Below are 25842 nucleotides of genomic sequence, written 5' to 3' on the forward strand. Positions count from 1 at the left end.
AGTCGAGTATCATATTTACTTACGTGATTTAATTACGATGTCTCAATTGCAGTGTCTATAAGCGAATTGATTAATTCTTCGATATTATTATTGTAGAAATTATTTTTTTGAGTCAACAAGACTACATTAAATGCAATGTTCTAATCATCTCGACTTGAATATCGTTGTGGAACAAAATCCAAACTTGTTTTTTTAGTTTTTTCTTTAAATATAATTCATGTTTTACTTTTTAGTATAATCGAATCTAAAAGCATGTTTTTTAGTGTTTGTGAATTGTCTTTCAAATTAACAATAATTAATCTTTTACTATTTATCATAATTATCCCTAAAAGTATGTTTCTTAGGGTTTTCGAACTTTATTTTATATTTTTGCTCCAAATTGCTATTTTAAGTCTGTCTTTAATGTGTATAGATGTGTTGATGGTTGCATCAGAGCTGCAAGAAAATTAAAATTTTTGGCATAGTACACGATTAACAAAAAACGTAGAATTTTAATCATATATTGACATTTATTAAGTAAGAATAGGATTGCTTCTTTCAATTTCCATTTAAGGATAGTTGGAATTCTATTTTTATTTAAAGAAGGACGTTGATTATGCTTTCGTTAGTTTGGGGAGTAATTCCAAGTCCTTGATCTCCCAATTGTTTCGAATGAGTTCTACCAAAAAAAGGAAGCTTCAACACTTGAAATAAATATTGAAATTCATACTTCAATATGTAATTTAGTTCAAAAAATATTGGATGTTTTCATTTGAGTATGTTTTATTATCTAAATTTGTAATGTATATAGAACATGTTTCAGTTGAATTATTACCAGCACGAACGTTAACTAAAAATTTGCTTTGAAATCCTAGTTCACTGAGCAAATATGACTCAAATTTTCTCTTCCTAAATTTCACGTGAAACATTTGAAAGATATATAAATCTATGTCGGTAGGCATCTTTCATGAACGTATAACTGTTCTCAAACAGTTACAATAATTACCTTTAGATTCATAATTATTCTCAGAAATTTATATAATTTTCGATGAAAAATTTCCATGGTAGGAATGTTATCTGCTGTTGAATCAATACTGACAACTTCGTTACTCTTATTTAACTTGGTATTACCTTTCTCTTTTCACACTATGATCTGCCATTACTTTTTCCAACATTCCAACATTGAAGTTATGAGGCAATCAAAAACATTCAAAGTTCCTTTTCACTATTCGTTGCGCTTTTGAGTTATTAACAGATATTTCAAACATACATTTTTTTCAAAAAATTGAATTAAATCGCGACAATTATCATGCGATGAGTTTTTATTTTGACACCCAAAAGTCATATCCAATTTGAATCTATGTGAATACTTGAATATATAATTTTCCTAAGTGGAAATTTCCAGCTCCATATAAAATATTTATGAGATTAATACCTTTTTATAATATGATTGTACGTGGATTTCAATGAAATGAGAAAATTATGTAGACAGTATCTTAATCATAAGGGACGTTATAAGTAACGCTCCCTCTTACAGTACGTTATTGAATGAATTATTTAAAAACTAACTCATTACCTAAGTTTTTAAGGATTGGTCAAGGGCTTTGACATACAACTCGTTGTCAGTCGAATATTGAAGCAACACATTCTTATTTACGAAGTTGTTACGGAAGCGCTTTATTTCATAATAAATTCTAAAATGATTAATTGATTTGTTCAAGTAACGCAGACTTCGAAAAATCAATTATGAGCAATTGATATTAGAAATCAATTTCAACCATCATTATCTGTTCCAGGAGAGAAATCGAACAAATAAGGCTGATTTCGTCAGTGCGAGCAATTATGTTGGCTTTAAGTATGACTTTAGGACGACTTTCCATGTTATTGTGTGTATTAACTTACGTACTCTCTGGCAACACTTTAACTGCTTATTATGTATTCACTGTAGCATCATTCTATGGGTTTTTAAGGAATTCTGTCATTTTATTGTTTCCTCAAGCCGTTATACAAGTAGCAGAAGCTAGGGTTTCCATATCAAGGATTCAGTCATTTCTATTACACGAAGAAGTTGATGCAAATAATGATCAAGATGCGATAAAAAATATAATAAATGATGTTATGGAAGATACAGAAGCCAGTAAAGGAGAGGGTGATGTGGGAATTCTGATTAAAAACGCTGCTGTGAAATGGGAGCTTTCATCAACAGAACATTTACTGAAAGATGTAAACTTTGAAGCCGCTTCCAATCAACTAGTTGCTCTAGTTGGACCAGTAGGTGGGGGCAAGTCGACGCTTCTTCAAGTTATTTTGAGAGAGATTATACCTTATCGAGGTACAGTTAAAGTAAATGGAACCATGTCGTATGCATCACAAGAACCCTGGATATTTGGTGGAAGTATAAAGCAAAATATACTCTTTGGACAGCCTTTTGATCGAATAAAATACGAAGAGGTCATTAGGGTATGTGCTCTAGAAAGAGACTTCGTATACCTACCGTATGGAGATAACACTTTTGTTGGAGAAAGAGGTTGCAATTTAAGCGGGGGACAAAAAGCTCGATTAAACTTAGCAAGAGCAGTATACAAAGATGCAGATATTTATCTCCTTGACGATCCGTTGTCGGCAGTTGATAGTGCAGTAGGCAAGCAATTATTCAATAATTGTATCAACGGATATTTGAGGAATAAATGTGTTGTGTTAGTAACGCATCAAGTGCAATACCTACATTCCACCAATTATATTTATTTATTAGAAGAGGGGACACTTAGATCACCAAGTACGTATCATATTATGAAAGCTACTGACAGAACATTCATCAAATTACTGGAAACTGCGAAAATGGAAGAAAAAAGAGATCACTCGTTACAAACACAAGAGACCGAACCGCAAGTTATTCAGATTTCGAAAGAAGAAAGAGCTACTGGAGCAATTTCCAGCAGAGTTTATACAAGTTATTTCAGAGCAGGCGGACATTGGACGAAAACTTTGGCGTTGTTATGCGCTTTCATTGCTGCACAAGTTTTTTCTAGTTTAACTGATGTCTTCTTAACAATATGGTTAGTATATTATGTGAATATTTTGAGCATTAACTTCTTAAGTTTCATAATCCCTCTAATGTCATTTAGCAAAAATTATCAATTCAATACAATTAGTTAATAAAAAATGAGAAGCGGAACTATGAAACTCCTAAGTGTTTATCTTATTAAGCTCATATTCAAATTGCGCACTTGAATTAAAACTAGAAGAAATTACTGGTGAAAGTTGTCGATCATTAGCGAGTTGTATTTTCTATGATTTAACAGTTGAGCTAAGTTAGCAGAGTGGCTGGAAACCTCTTCCATATATCCGCCGCATAAATGCTTTCTAAATTCACGACGATCGATCCCATGATTTGAATATTCTGATCTTATTATCGGTTTTTCTTCCTAAATAACGATCTTTATCATTTTAAACACCCCTGTACTTTTTCAACAAATCTCTAAGCATAAACTTTTCTGCATTAATTTGACTCTGCAACTTTATTTTGTAGAAGTTGTTAGATATGAATTGATCAACAAACAAATACATTACGTACGAAGGTTGTATAAAAAGTTTCCGATTTCAACCTGAATGTCAGCACTTATCAATACAATCTGAGAAATATATTTGCGCATGTGTTGTGAGGTTAGCAATAGAACTTCAGTTATTTTGGACGACAAGTTTCTGTTTGACAATCGTTTAAATGAGTCGCTGTGGAGACTTTTCTGAAAATGGAAAAAGAAATCAGTTACGAAAATATTTGTTATTGTGATGCAATTCGCATATGCAAATGGAAAACGAGTTTAAAGAGATTCTGTTTCATTATTCACGGCCACAAAATTTTTGGTCAGCTAAATTGGGTGGATTAGGTTTAGAGATAGAAGGGACTATCGGGAAAATGAGAACTCATTTGTCATATATACTGACTGAAAAATTAGTCATACGTAAGCTACCCGCGCATTGGGTACCGCGTTTGCTCACTTTGACCAGAAGCCCATTCAAACTCACATTTTTCTGACCTTATTGAGGTCGTGTAAGCAAAGTGAACCAGATTTTTGTGTACATTTGTAGATGAAAACACACACAAAATCATGGCAGTGGATTGTACAAGACGAAGCTGCTCTAAAAAGACAAAGATTGCTTGGTAGTGTAAAAAGAAAAATTGTAAAGAAGTAACCGTATTTGAAGAAAAAGTAGTACTTTTCTATCGAGACAACGTACTATCTCACTTCGGGATCGCTGCGGCTAAAACTCCACAAATTGTACTTGATTGACTATCCAAATATTCACTGGCCTACAGAGACTATTTCCTGTTTACTAACCGCAAAGTTTCACTTGCCGGAGATAGATTTTCTTCAGACAAGGACTTTATTACATAAGTATACGCCAATTTTCAGGAAAAACATTTGTATTTACTTAAATATGTTGAAAAATAAAGATGATTACAGAAAAAATTACTTTGTTGATTCAGACACTTTCCAGAAAACTCTTTCTCCCGTGACTTGAATTCATTTTAGGACTGCGCACAGTATGTACATAAAATGCAAATTTCCATGCTCAATACTCCCTTATACCTCTTGTATATTTATTTCAATAGAGAATAATATTTTTTTCCTATTGTAGGGTTAATACTGAACAATCTAGAGCGGAAGAAAAAATTAAAAATGAATTTTGGAATCGATTACTCAGCGTTGAAATATCATTGTTCATTTATATTTCGTTGATAGTTTTTACAGTGATATTCTCAATAATTAGATCTATAGCTTTCTTCAGTTATTGCATAAAAGCTTCTATCAGATTACATAGCACTATGTTTACGAAAGTAATTCATTCTCCGATGTCTTTTCATAATTCGAATCCATCTGGAAGGATATTGAATAGGTTTTCGAAAGATATTGGATCTTTGGATGAAACATTACCGACGTGCATGCTTGATACACTAGGCGTAAGTAATTCCTTAACTCAATATTTGCCTTACATAGTTAACAACTTGTAGAAACTTTATCTTACTAAGTATAACACTAATATACAACTTCAAGTAACTCATACAAATTGCATTGCAGAGAAATGGCATTATGTTCATCGTTCTGACTGTGATTTGACAGTTGTATAATTATTTGTTACTGTTATTTGAGAAACACGTATCTTTACAACGTATCCAAGTATTCTGACTTATACAGTGTGTCTACTTAAGTTGGAACCATATGGAAAACTTTTTTGTATAGTGGTTTTATGAAAAAAAGTTCTGCATGGTCCAAAAGTTAAAATGTAACCATCAGGTATCAATTTTTAAAGCAGTACATGAGGTTTGTCAAAAATTTTGAATTTTGTGCAAGAGTAAAGTATCTTTATTTTTCACAATTCAGAACAGTGTTATGAAGTAAAGTTGTTTTGAATTGAAAGTTATATTCAAATATGCAATTACAGCTATTTATTATGAAAATTCAGGTTTTGTGATTATTTACTAATCATTCCGTATTAATTATTCTGGCGGGCTAAAATTTAACACAATCTAGGATGCCCTGACATGAAGTATGTGACAGTGAATATCAGAGTGAGTTGCTGTTTATAACATTACAATAAAAATGGCAAATTTACTAAATCGTGAAGAAAAAATAGAACTTGTATTAACTGTTGGAGACAATTACAAAACACATAGAGAGGCAAATATTTTTAATAATTGACATCCGCATAGAAACATTAGACATTCAAAGATTATAAAAATTTTAAATAAATTTAAGGCTACTGGAAATATGGAAAATAAATTTAAGAATAAACGCCGAAAACGGGTTGCGAATGAAGATACTGAAGTGATACTTTCTGTCGTAGAAGACCCAAAAATTTCATTCAGAAATAGGGTATCTGCAATACAAACTGCTTCAGTAAGTGAGAATACAGTGGCAAATATTTTGAAAGGTAATAAATATCATGCATACAAACCGCAATTTGTATATATGTTACTACGAAGGGATTACGATATTCGTTGTGAATTTTGCGCTCTGATCCAAAGAAAGTTGGATGAAGATCCGTTTTTTACAAGATCTATAATATTTTTCGATTAGGCAACATGTTCTTCAAACGGAACCGTCTCATCACAAAATTGTCGCTGGTGGTCTAACAGTAATCCACACTTTGTAATAAAAACTCGGAACCAATATTCTTTTAAAACGAACGTATAGTGTGTAGAAAAATTATTATTATTATTAGTTGGACCTTTTTCTTTTCGAATACCTTAAATGCCACACATTCCTTACAATTATTAGAAAATCAAGTAAGTGATTTTTTGCACCATCTTTCGTTACAAGATATGTATGATAATTTGGTTCCAGCAAGACGGTGCTTCCATCAATGCAGAACTTTCTATCAAGAATAACTATTTTCCATAAAACTACTAATAAAAAAGTTTCCCATATGGTTCCAGCTTAAGTAGACACACTCTATATATCGCAGAGGATGTAATATAAATTTTATTGAAAACCTCCTTTTAAGCGTTAAACTGTTTTTGTGATAGAGTGCGTAGTACGCATAGTGCTTAGCTACAACAGCGAATTTCATTCTATGCTATTCCTTTCGTTATATAATATAATGGAAAATTGTCATTTTCTATCTAGTATTAAAATACTTCTAATGGATAAGTTCAATGATCAATTATATGTTTGTATATCGTTCACATTTTTGGTAATTGTAAATTGTAAGCAGACGTTGAAGATTGAATTTCTTTAAACTTATTGTTTCCTAATTACATTTTAGGTCGGAAAAAATCAGCACTACTTCTGGCCCTTCGCGATTTGAAAAACTTAAACTTCTCTCTTATCTTCTACTCTATTGTATGTTCTTCCTCTCCTGGAGTATCAATTCTTAATCGATCGTATTTATATAGTGGATGTTAATCAATAATGAACATTCGAAATGTTCCACTTGCCGGAAACGGCTTAGTATAAAATCAAATGTAGAAAAATGTATCCGAAGATGAGTGATAGTGAGATTAAACAATTTTTAAGTTCAAAAGATACACAAAGAGTTTCTATATCACTGGGTCACTGCTCCATCAAATACCAACTTATGATAATTTGGTAAGGCAGAGGACGACAACTGTACATTCTGCGAGCAAGTTATAGAAACAGCAAATAAGTTGCTGCCCAGGAGTCTATGGAGTTTTGAAGTTGAACAATATCATGAAGTCTTGTACAAAACATCTTCTATGTGTTGGTGCAGTGTGGCTGCAAAACGAAAACGAATTCCCAAATAATCTACGAGTTATCGCTGAAGAATAATTGATCTATACTTGATATATACATTTTATGAATATTTTGTTGTGATCTTTTCTGGAAAAAAACAGTGAAAAAAGAAAAAAAATAGTCCATAAAATACATCACAATATTAGGTACTGAATATTTGTTCATTTTGTTCTGTTGATTTTTAGATTGGCTTGATAGTTTTGGCAATAATTATTGTGATTGGTGCCATAAATCCCTATATCCTCTTCCCAACATTGATTTTATTAGCGATGATGTATTATATTAAACAAGCCTTTTTAGTGTCAAGTAGAAACATCAAACGCCTGGAAGCTGTAAGTAAGTGTTTTTATATATTCCGTACAATGTTATATGAATATAATAATAAAATATATATCGCTCTTCATAATAATCGTACTCACACCTAGGAGATGTTTCAATGATTTATAAGCAAGTTTCCATTTATAACTTGCTGTTTACATTAATGAAAATTAATATAAAACTAGCTGATACGGTGAACTTCGTACCGCCTAACAGTCAATTCTTTGGTGAACAGGTAACATACAATTAACCATGCGGTTTTCTAGATTAATACCACAAACACTTAATGAGTGCCGCTGGGACTTGCTTATAGTCATAGCGAAATCAAGCCGTACTGAAAACTGCAGTCGTTTAAACTCAATTGGTACGTCAGTCGGAATAATTGGGATGCGAGGTATCACAATGTTTTCTCCTTTAAACATTCCTTACAATATGATTGCTACTATTACGTTATTCAGTAATTTTTAAGTAAGTAAGTCATGGTTGGTTATTATTTCGCAATATTTCGTTGCATTTCGGCTTCTTCTGCCCAAATTTGTTCCCCGCCTTATTGGAGGCATGATTCACAAACACACAACACTTTTTGAAGTGAATTCTGTAGTTCAAATACACAACGTGAAAATTCTTAATATATTCTCTTTTCATTGCCTCATTTGTTGCGAACGATGGCTATTAACAAGGCTAGTCTCTTTAACCCTATGCTTCTACATATCATTTCAATAGATTCATTTGTTCTTTGCAAAAAAATCAATAAGTTTATGTTGGTAAAAGATTCTTGCCTCGGCATTAATGTTTCTGCAAATATTGATATTTGATATATTTTCCAGAAAGTAACAATTGTACACATTCTTTTTATAATTTGTGAGCATTGTAATATCAGTTAGTGAAATTCATGCATTCAATGAAGAGAGAGAATTACTGTTCTACACAATTTAAGGTATTTCTATTTCAACCATAGGATTTCGGAAGTTTCCTCAAATCATTTCTTGTATGTATATTTGACAGATGTCCCGAACTCAATACAGTGAAAAACTGATTACTAAGTGAATGTCCTCGAATGTCAAGAAAGGTTATTTGATGCAATGTGCCTGAAAATAGTGGACAACATCAGCTTAATCTCTAATAGATCACAATAATGGTTCAGTGAATAGCTATAATTTTTGGATACTGTGGACTGTCAAAGTGGATGGGGCTAAAACGTATTTGGTGTGATTTGATTTAGACCTCCATATGAATAGAAATTCCTAATATTAGCATATTGGGATTTTATGGAGCATATTCCTTCAAATATCATAGCAAAGATGTGACTGAACATTTTCAATCAGCTGAATCGATGGATAGGGAGATTCGTAGATCCCAAGACCTGACATTGATGAATATTTAAGAGGGAAGGCACGTGAAAAAGTTTCTGTATAGTACTCTACCAACTCCTCCCGATGATATGGAAAGTCCAATTGTTTGTATTACGGAAAAATGTTGCTCAATTCGAGCAAATGTTGTCATTTATTGTTTAATATTGTTTCAACTATTTCAATATTTAATGAATTGATTGACTATCAATTTTACTATTACACAGAAGTTTAATAATTCGTAATATATAGCATCTGCAATACGATGGAAAACAAAGAGAGCCGTGCTATGCATTGAAACTCTACAGAGTTTGGAGTATTGAGTTAGTTGCCACCATATTATGAAAAACTAAAACAACACTTATCGAAACTGATAGTTGTATAGTTCAATGTAACCTTAATCACTGTTGTCAACTTCACTAAGCCAACTCTTCATCCGCATAAAAAGTATCATTTAAAATTGACCTAAATTTTTATATAGAATTCAAAAATGTGATAAAATATTGGGCGATACATTCAAATAGTCATTTGAGTGATTCAACTATTATTGAGACGTCTTGTATGGCTGAAAATAATTGTAGATGGTATCGTAATTGATGTCCAATGGTTACGAGAAAAAAATTTTGGCAATTTTCACAGTTTGCAGCTATAAATAGCCTGTATATTCTCAGTTTCTATTGTTTCTCGCTTGAGAAATTGAATGGACCAAAATATTTTACACTTGTTACACTTTTGCAAATTTAGTTTTATGTTATTATATCTGTAGTTTTTCATTTCAGCTCGCAGCCCTATATATAGTCACCTAACAGCCACTCTGCAAGGAATAACAACGATTAGAGCTTTTGGAGCAGAGACAATCTTAGTCCAGCAGTTTGATAAGCTACAAGACAAATTCACTTCAGCTTTTTATATGTTTTTAACGGCTAGTAGGGGATTTGGATTTTGGTTAGATGTACATTGTGTCGTGTATATGGCTCTGATTATTATTAGTTTACTTTTTATTCAAAAAGGTATACACAATATTAATAACTGGTTGGTTAATACATATTAATGAAACGGAGTATAGTTGAGAATGTCATCAAATTTGGAAATTTATATGAATTCAAGTGATGCAATTTTTGTATTTGAATAGAGTTAATTCAAATTTCCATCACACATTTGTGAATCAAATTTATCTGGCCGGTCAAACAGTTTATTCTACAATAAAGATTTCATTTAAATCCTTATATAAAACAGATTGTTCGTAATTCTGCACCATTATCAATATAAATTATTCCACTAAGTTAATTATTGTCTGCTTAAAATTACCTTTGCATCAATTTGTGATATTTTCCTGAAATTTCATAAAACTGAGATAAAACTATGAGAAAAATGTGAAATATGAAATTCGTTTCTATAATGTGATTATAATCAGTTCATATTGAGAATTAATCGTTACTAAATTGGTAACAGAGGTTTCTTCTTAGGAAGAGCCATATTCTTCCATTCAGCATCCCAGAGCTGGACTGTATCAATAACATGTTAGTATAAAATAATGGATTTCTATTCCACGGAAATGTAATGAAGAAATGGGGTTTCAAAATTGGTCCAAACATTTCGGAAAAAATTAATTCCTTCGGAATCTCTTAATTGAAAGATACTGAATTTGGTACTCTGAAAAACGTAAGATCACCCCCTAACCAATTCTCCAGAATGGTTTGATCCCTTTTCTTACCATTTATTGAAACCATTGACAGTTTTTCGAAGTGTAACCAATTTGGAACTTCTCAATTAAAGAATGACAAAGAAATTAATTTTTTTCGAAATTTGTGCCTAATATTAGGGTCCCTATAAACCTTAACGTCGGAACGAAGTGCGAATTATCAGAATAAATAGAACATTTTTATTTATATACATATTATCTTAGATTATTATACTATAAAAAAAGTCCGATATAGATTTTTGTTTAGAAACGGGGATTCTAGACTTAGCTGCAGTAGTCCTCCATTTCTTGATCTACCAAATGTCCAAAGGTATTGAGGCTAAATTTTTATCTATGTACTGAAGGAAATGATATACATAAAACTGAATAAAACCGATAATAACCCTACAGATGTGGCCAATCTCGAGGTTCAATATAACCATCTTTTGAATGTTTATAAGTCAACAGACACTGACTGGAATAGTACCTGATGGTAATAATTACAATAATTCCAATTGTAATGGTTTCTTCAAAAATTGTTCCATTATTTTTTTGTTTTATACCGGAATGTCCTTATTTTTTATTTTATTTAATTTGTCTTAGATGCAGTATGTCCTATTCATTTATATATACTTGTATAGATATTTATATTGTTACACTATCTGATTATTGTTTTACTTCTAATTTCACAATTTTTTGTTTACTTGTTTATCTTCATCAACGCTTAAGTTATAATCTACCATATATTTTAGGTTCGATAAAGATCAAATAAAATATCGAAACGTTAGTATTTTAAAAAACTCTTGGACGGTTTTATTTTGAGTCCTCAACCCGTAACATCATTCGAAATTACATACTAGGGAGGAAAATAATTTCAACAACATAAAAAAATAATTAGAAACTCACTGTATATGCGGTGTCCAATGTAATAGTATTCAGAACGTTTTTCTATTTGAGTTTGTGTTTCCTTTTGAAGCTGTATACACATTTTTACTTTCTACTTATTTCCAAATAGCTCTTTTCAAAAATAGTTATTCTCTTCAAATAACATTTTATAAATGATTTCTATTGGAATCTCTTGAATATTTTCACTACAATATTCAAAAATGTTATTTCTGATCAGTCTTCTTGTTACTATTTTTTATCTGACTATCTTAGAAATTCTTTTAAAATCCTCAATACTATAATGAAAGATATTTTCTGACTATATTTGTTAAAAATAAACAAAAAATCAAATTTAAATCTTCAAATGTTATTAAAAGCGTTAATTCAAAATGGCCATGATGATAATGACATAATTTTAGTTATTCATACGAGTACTTATGCAGTAAAACGCAGGAATCGGCGGTATCGCGTATAGATAAAATAAAAATGACCAGAAACGGTTAATTTAAATGTTAGTGGAAATAAGGGCAGAAAGTTTCTAACAATCAACAATAGATCTTTTGGATCGCAGTGTAAATGATACATAGGTACATATCTACGGTTTACACTTAATGTTGACCTAAAAAATTCAATCTTATATTGAATATAAGCCAAGTAAAAATCCAATTTTTTCTTTTATACTCGTACATACAAATATAGATTAATCGATTAACTAATAATGTGAATAAGCATAGAAACAATAATTTTTTTTTCAGAAACATTTGGAGGCAATGTTGGTCTATCTTTGACACAAGCTATAACCTTAGCAGGCTTATTTCAATGGGGGATCAGACAATGGAGCGAATTGGAAAACCAAATGACGTCAGTGGAAAGAGTACAAGAATATGCTGACCTTCCCACTGAGCAAGATTCCCTCAGAATTGATCCGCGGAAATATTGGCCTGAAAGAGGTCAAATTAAATTCGAGAACGTTTTCCTCAAATATGCACCTGATGAGTCTTGTGTACTCAATAATCTGAATTTTGATGTCAAATCATCAGAAAAAGTTGGCATTGTAGGAAGAACTGGAGCGGGAAAATCAAGTATAATTCAAGCACTTTTCCGATTAGCTCATATAGATGGAAAAATCTTAATCGATAATATAGATACGGGTGTTATTAAATTAGAAAAGTTAAGATCAAAAATATCCATCATTCCTCAAGAGCCCATATTATTTTCAGGTACATTAAGGAAAAATCTAGATCCTTTCGATGAGTATTCTGATGAGGTGAGTAAATTTTTTGTTCTTACTGTATGTATTATCTAAAAGTATATTTCATTTTTTTCCTAAACATTAATTGATGATATTTTCTTGATATGCAATAAACATGTAAAAAAGTTATTATATATATATTTATATATATTTATATATATTTATATATATTTATATATATTTATAAATAGAATCAATTTGTGAGCAATTAATTTGCAAAGGCTTCATTAATAATTGTGTTTACTGTAGCTTCTCTAAGGAACTAAATCTACCTTATATGTTGCTTCAAAAAGAGTTTCAGCTTAAATGATTCTTGAGAAATCTATGATTTCGAATAAAAAGTATGTCATTATCGTGGATTACCAAATTTTTGTGTTGATCTTTAGCATCTTTAAATAAAATTTTATTGTTTGGGAAAAATTAGATTTTGGTTTATTCAATCAATAATGCTCTAATATACATGCTTCCTGAGAGGAAATAATCGCTGTTACAGACAGATTGACGAAAAAAATGATAATAATAACGCATTTTCTTATAAAAATAGCGGTTAAAAACTGACAAAGAGTAGTTTAATTGATTACTTTCATTATTGAAAGATACAAAACTTCATATATCTAAGCAAGTCTATCGACATAATCAATTTCTAGATCAATTCTGTGTGTTCATTCAAGTACCATCGTTCTCATCAAATCCAGTGAAAAAGCCTTTCTTTTAAAATTGCTGAAATAGCAAAAATTTTGACGACCAAAATCCATTGACTGAGTTTACACGATTTTTGCAGTGTTGAGAGTTAGAAACTGGATAACTGATGTCACAGCTTACACAGAGGTCAGCATACGTCAGGCAACAAATTTGTTTTAAGAGAAAAAAACGCAGCGTCAAAACGAATTTATTATAAGAAATTACAAGAGGGATGCGAAAAAGGGTAACTGTAACTGTTCAGATTGATGCTAATCTTCATAAATGCATTTACGGCAACGTTTCTAAATAGAGAGGCAGGTCTGGCGAAGCATATCAAGCTATCCGCGAGGAGTTTCAAATTCTTCTTCAATTGCAGTTCGGAGGTCGCGAAAGGTGCGTAGTCCTATTGCAAAAACGTCGTCCTTGAAAGGGCCCCACAGGAAAAATCACAGGTTGTCATTTCATAGGACCGTGCAGGCCACTTAACGAATTCTCGTCTGCCTATTCATTCTCCAAATGAGCATTAAGATGAAATGCGTGGATGAGACGAAAAACTATATAGTGCATGCGTTTCAGCCTTCGATCGGATCGGATAATTGGAGTTCTCCCGATAGCTCCACTGCAGAACTGTTGAACGATTTGGTAGCGGCGAGTTGGACATGACTCAGACACAACAATCTGAAGCACGAACATGCTTCGTTTTTCTGACTGCATTGTCAGACTTATTAGCTCTACCGGACTTATGCCGATTTTTCTGATTTATGTAGATCTCTGTAAAAAAAATTAGATCACGTGATTTTCAAAATATAATTTTTTTGTTACAAATTTGGTTAATATATACAATTATTTTGTTATTTTTTCCAATAGGGCTCAAAATGAAAAAGTTCTTGAATGGAAAATGAACCGATGTATCACAAGCTCACACCTTGACCTGCAGATGTTTGAACTCACCGATATAAATTAAATTGGGAAACATATGTATTAAGGGAAAATTCAGCTATTTCTGACACTTAGTTTCTGTTTAACTATCGTATAAATAATTCGTTGTCAAAAATTTTCTGGAAATGGAAAGAACGATCGAACTGTTTTTTATTATGAAAGCTGATACGTCCTATTCATTCATTCCCATCCACTCTTGTCCATTCCTTCTCTTGAAGTTTTACTTGCAGGCGAGATATTCTCTTTAGACGAGACGTTATGGCGTACTTGAACAAATATAGAATAATATAATATATAATAATTATTATAATAAGACGGCAACTATTATTTGGAAAGGTTAGAGTGTTTGGAGTATGTGAACCACAAACATCAGAAATTGCAGGCTACGAAGTGGTAAACAATTTTAACTATCTTGGTTCCTTAATGACCAACACTGAGAAATGCGAAAGTGAAATTCGCCGCTTTCGGAATTTGGGTTTATAGGCTACTCTTACAATTATCATGAACAGAACACCGAACCAACATATTACAAGAAATGTGTCCACGTACTAGGCTGCTAACCAGAATAAACCGCATGTATCTATCTGCAGTACCTGGGACATATAGCTAGAAGATCAGGAAGGGGTAGTAGAAGTAAACAAAAACCTTAATAAATATGAGACTTCATCTTACCGATAAGATTTCACAGGGTAGACAAGCATGGAAACAACTGCAGAATCAAATATAAATGGTGTCACTTCATTCTTTGGAAATGTTTCTTTGTTAGGTCAAAAACTTTTCAGCAACTCTCGTTCAATAACCGGGATAATACCATTCCATTTGGTTTCACCACACTGTATACGCTTCAAGTAATTTTTATCAATTTGTGCCGTTGTCACTGAAATTATAATGGCGCAAACACATTACCATCGTGTCACTTAAAACAACGCTGCTACAGCGTCTCAAGTTACGCGTAAAAAGTCTGTACCCATAGAAAATAGAATTTTCCTGTGTCGATTAAAAGTATTCAGGCTGAACCGTTAATCTAAAATAACTTATTTATATATTTTGTTTTAAATAACGAACAGATATATATCACTAATCTGTTATATTATAAATCCCATTGTTAAATTCCGCTAAATTTTATCTTTATTCACACACACTAAAAAGATGATTATAGTGGTAAGTGGTAAGTGGTACTCACCTGTTTAGTGTGTACTGGTTCACTATTAAATTTCCACCATATCAGATATAAATAGAAAACGAAATAATTTCAGACGATTCATACCTGTCGCCTGACCGTTTTCTTCTACTGAAGTAATCAACTAACTGCCATAAAAAACTCACAATTTAAATGGCAACGCGCTGGCAATATTCCAGTGAAATATGCTGGATTATTTTTTTTAGAATATGCTAAACTAAAGTAACGCTCCCCACAGCATTTCAGGACAAACTAATTGAGTCGCACTGTCTTCAAGAGAAACGGAAGCGAGAAATATCAAATGATTCACTGGGTATATCGGTTCACTGTGTAACAGTACTTTTTTGACAGAAAATTTTGTTAATTAACAGTATATGTGCTTATTTAGTCGAGGTATGACCTAAATTAATTGAAAACCCTTTCATCCAACTAAATTTTTTTTATTTAAAAAATTTGGGAATATGAGTTTGTTCAATAAAATGGTGGTCAAACAAACAGTTAGTCTCTCCTCAATGCTCTACGAAATTGAGTAATTGTACGGAAATGTCACGAATATTCCTGTAGCTTAGAAACTTATAGTTAAAATTGTCTTCGTTTTCTCATTTTAACCACCATTCTCTCTTGAATAATTAAAATGTATTACGAGAACTTTTAATAGTTTTATTATAATTAGATAACTTATTATTCTATATTCAGTAATATTAACAATCAAAATATAGAATACGGAATACGGAACTTAATGCAAAAAATTCGGGGGTGAGTAGATGACCCGTCGTTTCTGAGTAATAAACTTTTGAAATTGAGAAATCAGATTAAGATTAAGGCTCCGCAACTTTTACAGGAAGAAATTGTACAATCTAAACATAGCAAAAATGGATTTTTCAATCTATTTTTTAAGAAAAAGGTACTCTCTTTTTAAACCGGATAAAATTTATAGTTTAGGAGATTTGTAGATTTTTAGATCGTTGTACATGCCAAGAAAACCGATATAAAGAAACATACTAAAGAAAATTATCATAACATGTAATTATTCATTGAAACTATTTATGGAAGATATTAGAACATAATCAAACATTTCTGAGTGAACTGCATATCTTAGAATATCGTTTTACTTACAGAGTGCCTGTATGATGAAGAATCGATTAAAAAATTCATTTTTTTATCTTTAGATTGTCCTTAAAAGTTTCGGATTGTTTACCATTGGGAATGAGCCACCCCTGGTCTTTAGATAGTAGTGAAGAATTATTTATTCCATCACATACTACATGGATATACCTAATAATCCATTAAAAATTCATAATTTTCAATTGAATAGTTTGAAAATTTTTTTATGTTTCAGCACTATTTTCTCTTGATCTACTTACTACCGAATTTTTTGCATCAACTCCTCAAATACCAACATTATTCACGAATGTATAATGGAGGTTATTATTTACGGGACGAGTTTTACCTATATCACCGAATGAATACGCGAGTAGAATACTAAACTCTATCCATGACTACTAAATATTTTTATTGTTTTTTTGATGGAAAATGCTGCTACATTATTTCATACAATATATTATTGTTCATTTAAACATAGACAATTATCAAAAATTATAATAACCGTATAATTTATCAATAATAATCAACACAAAAATGTATGTATTCGGTTTTCATGTATCTAAATGTTCGTGATTTTTTATATTTTTTATAATTTTTTGGAGAAGATGAGATTTGACGTTTCGACTTTTCTTTAAGTCTTTATCAAAAAATGGTATTGATAAAGCCTCAAAGAAAAGTCGAAACGTCAAATTTTATCTTTCTTCCAAAATTATTAAAAAAACTTGTTTTAAAACAGAAGAAACCTGAAATCAAGAACATCCTTTTTATATACAAGACTAAATTGAAAATATTTAGTAGTGTTTCACAAGGCAAAATTATAAAAACCAATTTTTTGCGGCAAAACAATATAATATAGCTAAATCAAGAATGATGGGTATTATTAAGGTCGAGCAAGCAGACATATAATGGGTACATTTAACAACAGATAAAATTATTTTTAAACAATTAACAATGGGAAATTTGACTAGTGTAAACAATTCTAATATCACCAAATAATGAAAGTATATAATAATACTATTAATGAATTCTCCTCTGTATAATACAACAGACTATGATCGACTTCAAATGTCGTAACAAAATAAATATGTTAACTCCATAAGTGAACAAATTCAAACTCTTGTTCACATTCAACAAAATATTAGAATTACCAAGCAACGAAACCTTTTATGGTTTTTTGAAATTGGCTAAAAAAAATAAATATTTATTTATTGAACGATTCAAGCTTGCAGTTATTTATATCTGATACATTTTTAAGCTGTTACTTATTTCTTGGAAAGTGAAATGCTTCTTTTCACTTCTAGGGTTTATTTGCTATAGTATATGGACAAATATTTTAGGAGCTGTGGCAGGTGTTAGAGAAAGTGGAATTAAGAAATGCTGTGGACGAACTTCCGGCAGGTTTGGAAAGTAAAATAGCAGAAGGTGGAATAAACTTTAGCTTAGGTCAGAGACAATTACTATGCCTAGCCAGAGCTATTATAAGAAAAAATAAGATATTAGGTATTTATTTCTATTACTATATGTTAAGTGTATTACAAAGAGTACCTATTACTCGATATCGAGTGACAAATTTTTTTGGTTACAAATACACCATTCATTTGTTTACCTAAAAGGAAGATCGGAAAGTAATGTCGTTTTCTTAAATCAAAATTGAATGAATTAATGCTCAACAGTATTTTTTTTATTAAATTATGTGATAATCTCCGTTATCAATAACATTTTGCCAACTAGTTTGTATTTTTTGTCACTGATAGAATGCTGTATTAATCAGAATAAATGGTAATTCCAGAATGCGAAATCGAGTGAGTATGGTTAACAAGGCAGTACCCCGCCCCCTTCAAATCATCAATTTTTCCAAATATTCGTTTAATATAGAGGTCGACAAACTTTTAAGCTAGGAGATCCAACACTTACAATTCACAAAATTTTAAAGTTTTTAAAGAGCCAGAAAATTTCTTGTTCTCATAATAAATAGTACTCGCAGACATTTTTTTATAAAAAAACTAATCTTCTATCCAAATTAGATAATATACATACATATATAAATAGAATCATTAGAATAAAAAAAAAGTAATTGAACATTTACTCACAGCGCTAGCTTGTATTTCAATAACAAACAATTGGGCGAACAAATGCAATGGGAGCGTTGACTTTGCATAGTTTTAGAAAGTTTGGATAAATTCGGTTCATAATTTGTTTTAAGTTACAAACATGACTCTAAATTTTCATTTGTTAGCTTGTGTCTTATTTTTACTTTTACTTCTTTACCTCACTGTAGCTATCTTGAAGTCTACTCTATAAGAGCTTCAAATAGCGGCTTTTCAACTCTGCAAATTTTCCACTCCACAAAGCTTTACTTCTTAAATCGATCAATTGCATTTCTAGAGATCCAGTTTCAAGTCCAAATGCCTTAACATAGATTTCCTTACTATTTGTGTGGAGAGGATTTACTATAAATGGTTTTGTTGGTTTTGAGTTGCTCAAATTTATCAGTAAATTCATGTCCAATTTTTTGTAATGAAGTAATTCGTGTTAATAATTGTACTGGTTTTAACACGATATGATTTTAAAAATTGAAAATGAAGTAATATATCCAGAACAGTAACTGTTGCTATCTTCTACAAAAATATTGAATTTTATTTAAAACAAACCAATAATTTTACCAGAAGATAGGCTGGGTTTTTCTCTCCTTACATTTTTATACTTAGTTCATTTAAGTTTGCTGTGAGATTCACCATGATATCCACCATAAAGAAAAATCTTTGTAATTATTTGTGGCTCTTTAATCCAGGGTGATTAATGCCTTTTCAATTTCATTTTATTTAAGCACAAAGCAAAACGTTCAATACCTTACCTTAGGAAACCAATTGCATATTATCATGGAGAAGAATGTCGGAATTCTGAATCTCTATTTCTTTTAACAATTCTTTAAACTGGCAGTGCTTTTGACAAGATACTATTAACAATTTTAATTACTAAATCCGTAACCTCAGCTATTTTCGCCGGAAATATTTGGGCACAAAGCGCTTCTTAGAGTATAATGCTCTAAAAATTCAGAATTCGCTGGTTTATTTTACTCCAAAGAATCGTTGTTGCTCCTTTATCATCAGTTGCTATTGGAACGATTTTATTCAAATTGATCCCATTTTCATCAAGGAATTTTTGCACAGCATTCCCTTTATCTTTCCCTGCAGTTTGTCCCGAGAGTGGTAGCGATCCTAGAATTTCTTCTTTTGGACCTTGAGAAGATATATATCTGGTAGTATCTATTATGTCATCGGTGGCAAGTGATAAGGCAGAAGAAAGTTGAATATCTTCCACCTGCAAATATGTTACATTTGAACATATCTGGTTTGATTTTGAAATCACGAAACAGTTCTTCAGATGAACGTATGTGTTACGAAAGAGGAGGCGATAAAAAGCGAGATCAAATCGTGCCTAACGATTTCTTTTATAAAACCAATTCTATTTGAGTATAGAAATAAAGAGCCTCAGTTTCACACCTAAAAAGGCGCATGTAGCTCGCGAGCCGCAGGTGTCAATCCATCTAGTAAACTACGGTATTGCTTTTTCGTGTTCCAGAAAACGTATTTTCTGTTGACAATGAATAACTTCTAGCTGGCTTCACTCGATCTCTAATTGTTCATAATAAAGATCTGTATCAGCAGTTTGTTTAATTTACAGAAACAAATGTTTATATGTCATCCTACCTTCCTTGATCCTAAAACTACCAGCAGACATACTCTATTATGTTTTCTTCAACCAAAACATTCCTATCAACTACCCCACATGTTCACAGAAGATTAATATACGTTAATTCTAATCAAACTTCAATATATCGTTTAAAATTTACGAGTAGTTGAAATGTTTAGTAGAAAGTATGTTTGTGGATAGTTTAGAAAATACAATTCTTCAGTTTGTCGGATTTTCCAAGATAACCTCGTGTTTTTTGGAAAAACGGTAGAATTGTTTCACCAATATGGCACTTGGAAATTATATATACATTCTAGTCGGTTACAATTGCTATAAATTCAATCTAGCCATTATGAAAATGATTAAAAATCCCAATTAATTGCTTTCAACAAATATTTACAACTAATAAGCTCTAGAGCAGATCTTCTTGAGAACTCTAGAGATAACAATGGAAATATGAAGAATGTTACTGGAAAGTGTGCAGCAACCTCAAAGTCATCGGTTTGTTAATGTGTTTACTAGTTACAAATAGTCTTATTTCCTTTGCCTATGGAACAACAAGTCGGGGAGCATCATTTTGTAAAAAAGGAATGACCTATTCGAAAACCTATTATACTCCACTAATAGATCGAAAAAAAATAGTATTCTATCCCGTTTACACATTAAATTGGAGCATATGAATAACCTTGTAAGAATTATCAGAAAAAAATATTGATACATTGTAGTATTTGCAAAAAATATTTCCAAATATAACAAAAGGACTAAAAGAGGAAATAGTCATTAGCCCTCAGATTCGTTAAGTTATAAAATATCCTTATTTTTAAAATATCTCATCTTCTAACGAAAAGTTCAATTAGAGATCAACCAAAAAAGTTGTCGAAGGGTTTTTGATATTGTAGCTAATTTATTAAAAAATTACAACAGATAGGAGTGAATATGTAATTGAAGACGCATTTTATATATTCACATTTAACATTTCACCCTAATAACGTAAGTGATGGAGAGAGAGAGAGAGCGTTTTCTATAAATATTCAGAGATTTCGGAAGAACATTCAACAGGAATTCTGAAGAAGAAAATACATCAAGGGATTACTGTAGGTCTGACCCGAAAAACTATAGAGTCCAAATTTTATCATTTTCAATTATTTTGTTACTGTTTTGTATTCAGCTTTTATACTACAGTTTTTCTAAAACAAGACGTGACAAAATATTTCTATCATTCTTTATAGCCTAAATTGTAAATAAATAATAACTTTAAACGGAGGTATGAAAACCGTGTGAGCTAGAGTTTTCCATCTGATATGGATTTGCTTTCATTTTTAACCTTACCATTCCGTTGTTAATGCTGTTGGTCTTCTATTATTTGGCTATCCACTTTATCTCAAACTACCCAAAACGCTACATATTTTATCATTTAGGAGTGAAAAAGTCGCAAGTTAAAATACATTTGACACAAATTCAAAGTACACAATAAGCTTCCAAATGACAATCAAATATCATACACCGACCAACATCACTTCCAGTCCCTCTAAAATTTGAGAATTTCTGAGTGAATTCTATCTGAAGGTTATTCTCACGAATTAAAAAAACAGTGTTTTAAAAAAACCACTAATTCTATGTCCTAATCTCAAAAAATGTATTAAAATTGATTGAAATTAAACCATTTAATTAAATTTTTCAATGGTCTGAGAATTCAATAGAAATTAAACCTTCCATAAATTTTTTATAAAATCCAAAATAAGCTTCATAATACGAAAGGATTTGTAATCAGGATTATTCTCTATTGGTGGAGAGATATTTCTAGTGAATGGTTGAATAATAATCTGTCGAAATATTGAAGGAAATTAGTATCTTCCTTAGTCTGTAACTTAGCAGAATTAATATTAAGAAACAAAAGAAAAATTTCTCAAAAACGAAAAAACGAAACGATATAGTTGCGTGTACCAATATGAAATTAGAGTTGGAATAAAAAGAATGTATCTATAATTGCTATAATACAACGAAGAATTTTAAAAGGGATACAAAATCGCTTAAAGACCAAATATCAATGAATTTACAGACATTTCTAATTCTCGTAAATTTCACGGTCCGTAGCAGATTGTGACGTCACCACACAACTCACTGCAATCCGCGCCTGCTGAGTACTTACTAGATATCTTGATTGTGTTATTATTGCAGTGTTTTACATTGTTTCATCTGTACGTTAAGAAATAATAAATTTAATTAGTGTATATTGGTAGTGTAATATCAGTATATTTTGTAATGTCTTTCTTATTTATTTACACTTATTCTAATTGTGGAGTGAATATATAAACACTGTCTCTCACGTTCTTAATTTAGTGAAACACTTTTCACTACACTTAAATAACTTATAATAATTTACTTATCACTAACACTTAGCTAACTTTTGTAATTTATTTAAATTCTACGGCTACTTTTCTATTTCCTTCTGTCCACTATAAATATGTATTATAAATGAACTAACTCCGTTGAAGGAAATCGTTTATATACCAAAAAAAAATTCTCAAAAGTTCTAGAAACAAATAAATAAAAATACCTTCCTAGAAATTACTTCAAAACAAACAATGTAAACACATCGCTTTCCATGATAAAAAATTATATGGAAAAAACTATTAACGGGCCGCGACTTCGCCAAATCTCAGAATTCCATTATAACTCGACTGGGCCGGTTTCATGTTGGAAACGAGTTATAACAATATTGTAATTAATGTAAAGAATCTCTATCAGGGTTATACATTTCATCTGTGGAGAGATTAGTAGATGGTTCACTCATACTACAAACTGATACTGTATCTATACATAATATTATTTTTCTCCCTTGCTTAAATTAATTTATATCAGTCATGGTTGATTTATGAATAACTTTATTTCGTAGCTTCACTTTTCTTTGTTATTTTCAGACACTGGTCATACATTTTTAAGCTTACTACTTACTATTTTGTTTACTCAGCAAGCAAGAAATACCTCATCTGGTTTTTTGGTTGCCTCTGAGGTCGAGGTAATTAGTTCTTTGTCTTTGCTCAAGAGTTTCAAAATATTTTATTTTATTCCATTTTTGTACTTCAGATATTTCGGATATATCTACCTTTTCTTGTTGACATTGAAATTTGTGAGGAACTGTCCCCTTTTTAAGTCTTCCTCCAGCTCATACTTAAAATAGCTCTCCATATCAGACTAATCTGAAAAATAAAAAAATCCTAGAAGATATCTATTATGATTTTTATGCTAGCAAAGACGTACGTGGAAAATAGTATTGGACTCTGTAGTTTTCAGTATAAATACCAATAATAATAAGAACCTCGTTAATTTTTAACATTAAAGGTTTGGCACCTAAGACCTGATAATGTGTATAACTTACTTTTTGAACTGATGATTAATTCGTAGCCCATCTTCTTGGTAATAATCGTTGTAATTATGAGAGTTATAAAATAAAATACCTTCCAGTTATTGCTCAATTTCCAGTTAAAATGTGTAATTTGTGCTTCAGAAAGGCGCAAACCTTCTAAAGAGTTTTAGAAGAAATGAAAAAATGTGTTTGGGGGTGTGAGTATCGAACCCTTCTCACCATAATTGCGCAGACACCTTAACGGATGGACTGTTTGACTATTTTTGAGTAATGATAAAATGTTGGTATGTACACTTCATTCAATGTTTAATTAGAAAATTAGAAAATACTGAAAAAATTGATTGTAGTTGTTGCTAAAACCAATATTTTTCGGACAAAGTACTGTTTTCGATGATACTAGGTGCATTTTTCTGAAATTTGCCCAATGTTTCCAACAATTGTGGGTTGCGAGTAGTGGTTCGTATTCGTGAAGATATTGGATGCAGTGCTGCTGATATCTATGGCAAAATAAGTGCAGTGCAGGAATAGAAGTTCATAACTAAGATCATCAAGGACGCAAGTCTGTCACTTGGGTTTTGGTTTGGGTTTTGGAGTAAACCAAGGGATCCTGAAAATCCAAATCAATGGATGTACAGTTCTACAACAAACCGAGAAATTCATTGTTTGACAAAGAAGTTACTAGTGACTATGGGGTTTTTGAACGAAAAAAGCTTCCTTTTTAGTGATTTCATATAAAAGAGGACTAGAAGTCTATTGACCTTGAGTTTTTAGAAGAATGTGCTGCCGCGGCTGTGGTTTTACACAGTAAGAGAAAAAGAAGATTTTGGGACTATAAAATCAACAAAAATCGTGAAAAGCATGGTGAGAATTTTGAATCCTCCCACGTAGGATGGCGTGGTATGTGGTGGGCTGAGTGTGTACGTAGAAAATTGAACTAAATGAAAGAACATACTCTTATGAACAGATTCGACACGTGGCGCAGGAGGGCGTGTTGCTAGTGGGCTTTTTTCTCATCTGGTGTGATTCTTTGATTGTAAAATTACTATCTGGGTTGATGGACAACATTCATGGTGATTTGTAGAAAAATAAATATGCCTGTACAAATTTATGGGCCAAAACAACATACTTTCATCTCAATACATCTTTTGTTGCAACGGCTCTATGTTCTGAACGTACTATGTTGTGTTGAGGTCGGATACAAAGTAATTAATAGGGAGTAGAAGTATCGTGGTGTTTTTGAATGAATGGCCATTTCCGAGAGAAATATTCAATTTTAATTATCTAATATTATTTTTTTAGTTTTAGACGAAGCAACCGCAAATGTAGATCCAATGACAGATGAGATTATTCAAAGTACGATTAGAGAGAAATTTGAAAATTGTACTGTTCTCACCATTGCTCATAGACTACATACTATTATGGACTCTGATAAAATTTTAGTAATGGAAGGTGGTGAAGCAGTAGAATTTGGACATCCATATTCATTATTATTAAAAAAAGGAACGTTTTATGATTTAGTTAGAGAAACTGGTAGTACGACAGCTCTAAATTTAGAAGCTATAGCTAGAGAAAACTTTTCTAAAAATAATAACTGAGAGATAATTTCAATTTGATTTATCAATGATACATTTCAATAATTTTTAGTTTTATGAATTTAGAATATGCATCAAACTGTTTTAAATGTTATTGTATATATATCAAATATTTTTTTCTTTCATAATAAAATGTACTGTTTTAACTTATTATTGAAGACTTATTTTCATTTAACACGATTTGCTTTAATTATGTTCATTATTTCTAGTAGTAATGACACAAGCTCAAATCACAATGGAGACTTTAGATAATCAGGTTATGGGACAAATAGGAATTGTACGGATGAATAATTGATTTCAAACGTCAAAATTTTAGAAACATCGCTTCACATTCTTGCCATAATATAAAAAGTTGAGAGTGAATCGCCCTTAGAAACATTGATTATCAATCTAAGAACGCGACTGTCATTTCGGGAACATGCGATCATACCCAGGAACGTTTCCGAAATAAGCGTAGGCGTTATTTATATAGCAGCCATCTTAAATACAACCTGACTTTGTCAATATTTTGTTATGTAAAAGAGAATTTTATAAATAAATAAATAGAGTAAACATTTTCATGAGTT

At 31.3% G+C, this 25842-nt stretch overlaps 1 protein-coding gene across 1 annotated transcript in view; it reads left to right on the forward strand.

Annotated features, from left to right (window-relative positions):
* LOC130900525 (probable multidrug resistance-associated protein lethal(2)03659) overlaps positions 1 to 25279 on the forward strand; it is a 49670-nt gene extending 24391 nt beyond the window's left edge. The window contains exons 6-12 of the mRNA XM_057811217.1: positions 1776 to 3095; positions 4621 to 4942; positions 7421 to 7571; positions 9682 to 9912; positions 12224 to 12735; positions 17962 to 18124; positions 24984 to 25279. Of these exons, the coding sequence (XP_057667200.1) occupies positions 1776 to 3095; positions 4621 to 4942; positions 7421 to 7571; positions 9682 to 9912; positions 12224 to 12735; positions 17962 to 18124; positions 24984 to 25279 (2995 nt within the window). The remainder of the gene's footprint in view (positions 1 to 1775; positions 3096 to 4620; positions 4943 to 7420; positions 7572 to 9681; positions 9913 to 12223; positions 12736 to 17961; positions 18125 to 24983) is intronic.
* The last annotated feature ends 563 nt before the right edge of the window (positions 25280 to 25842 follow it).

Source organism: Diorhabda carinulata, chromosome X (genome assembly GCF_026250575.1).
Source record: "Diorhabda carinulata isolate Delta chromosome X, icDioCari1.1, whole genome shotgun sequence".
In the NCBI taxonomy this organism is placed as follows: Eukaryota; Metazoa; Arthropoda; class Insecta; order Coleoptera; family Chrysomelidae; genus Diorhabda; species Diorhabda carinulata.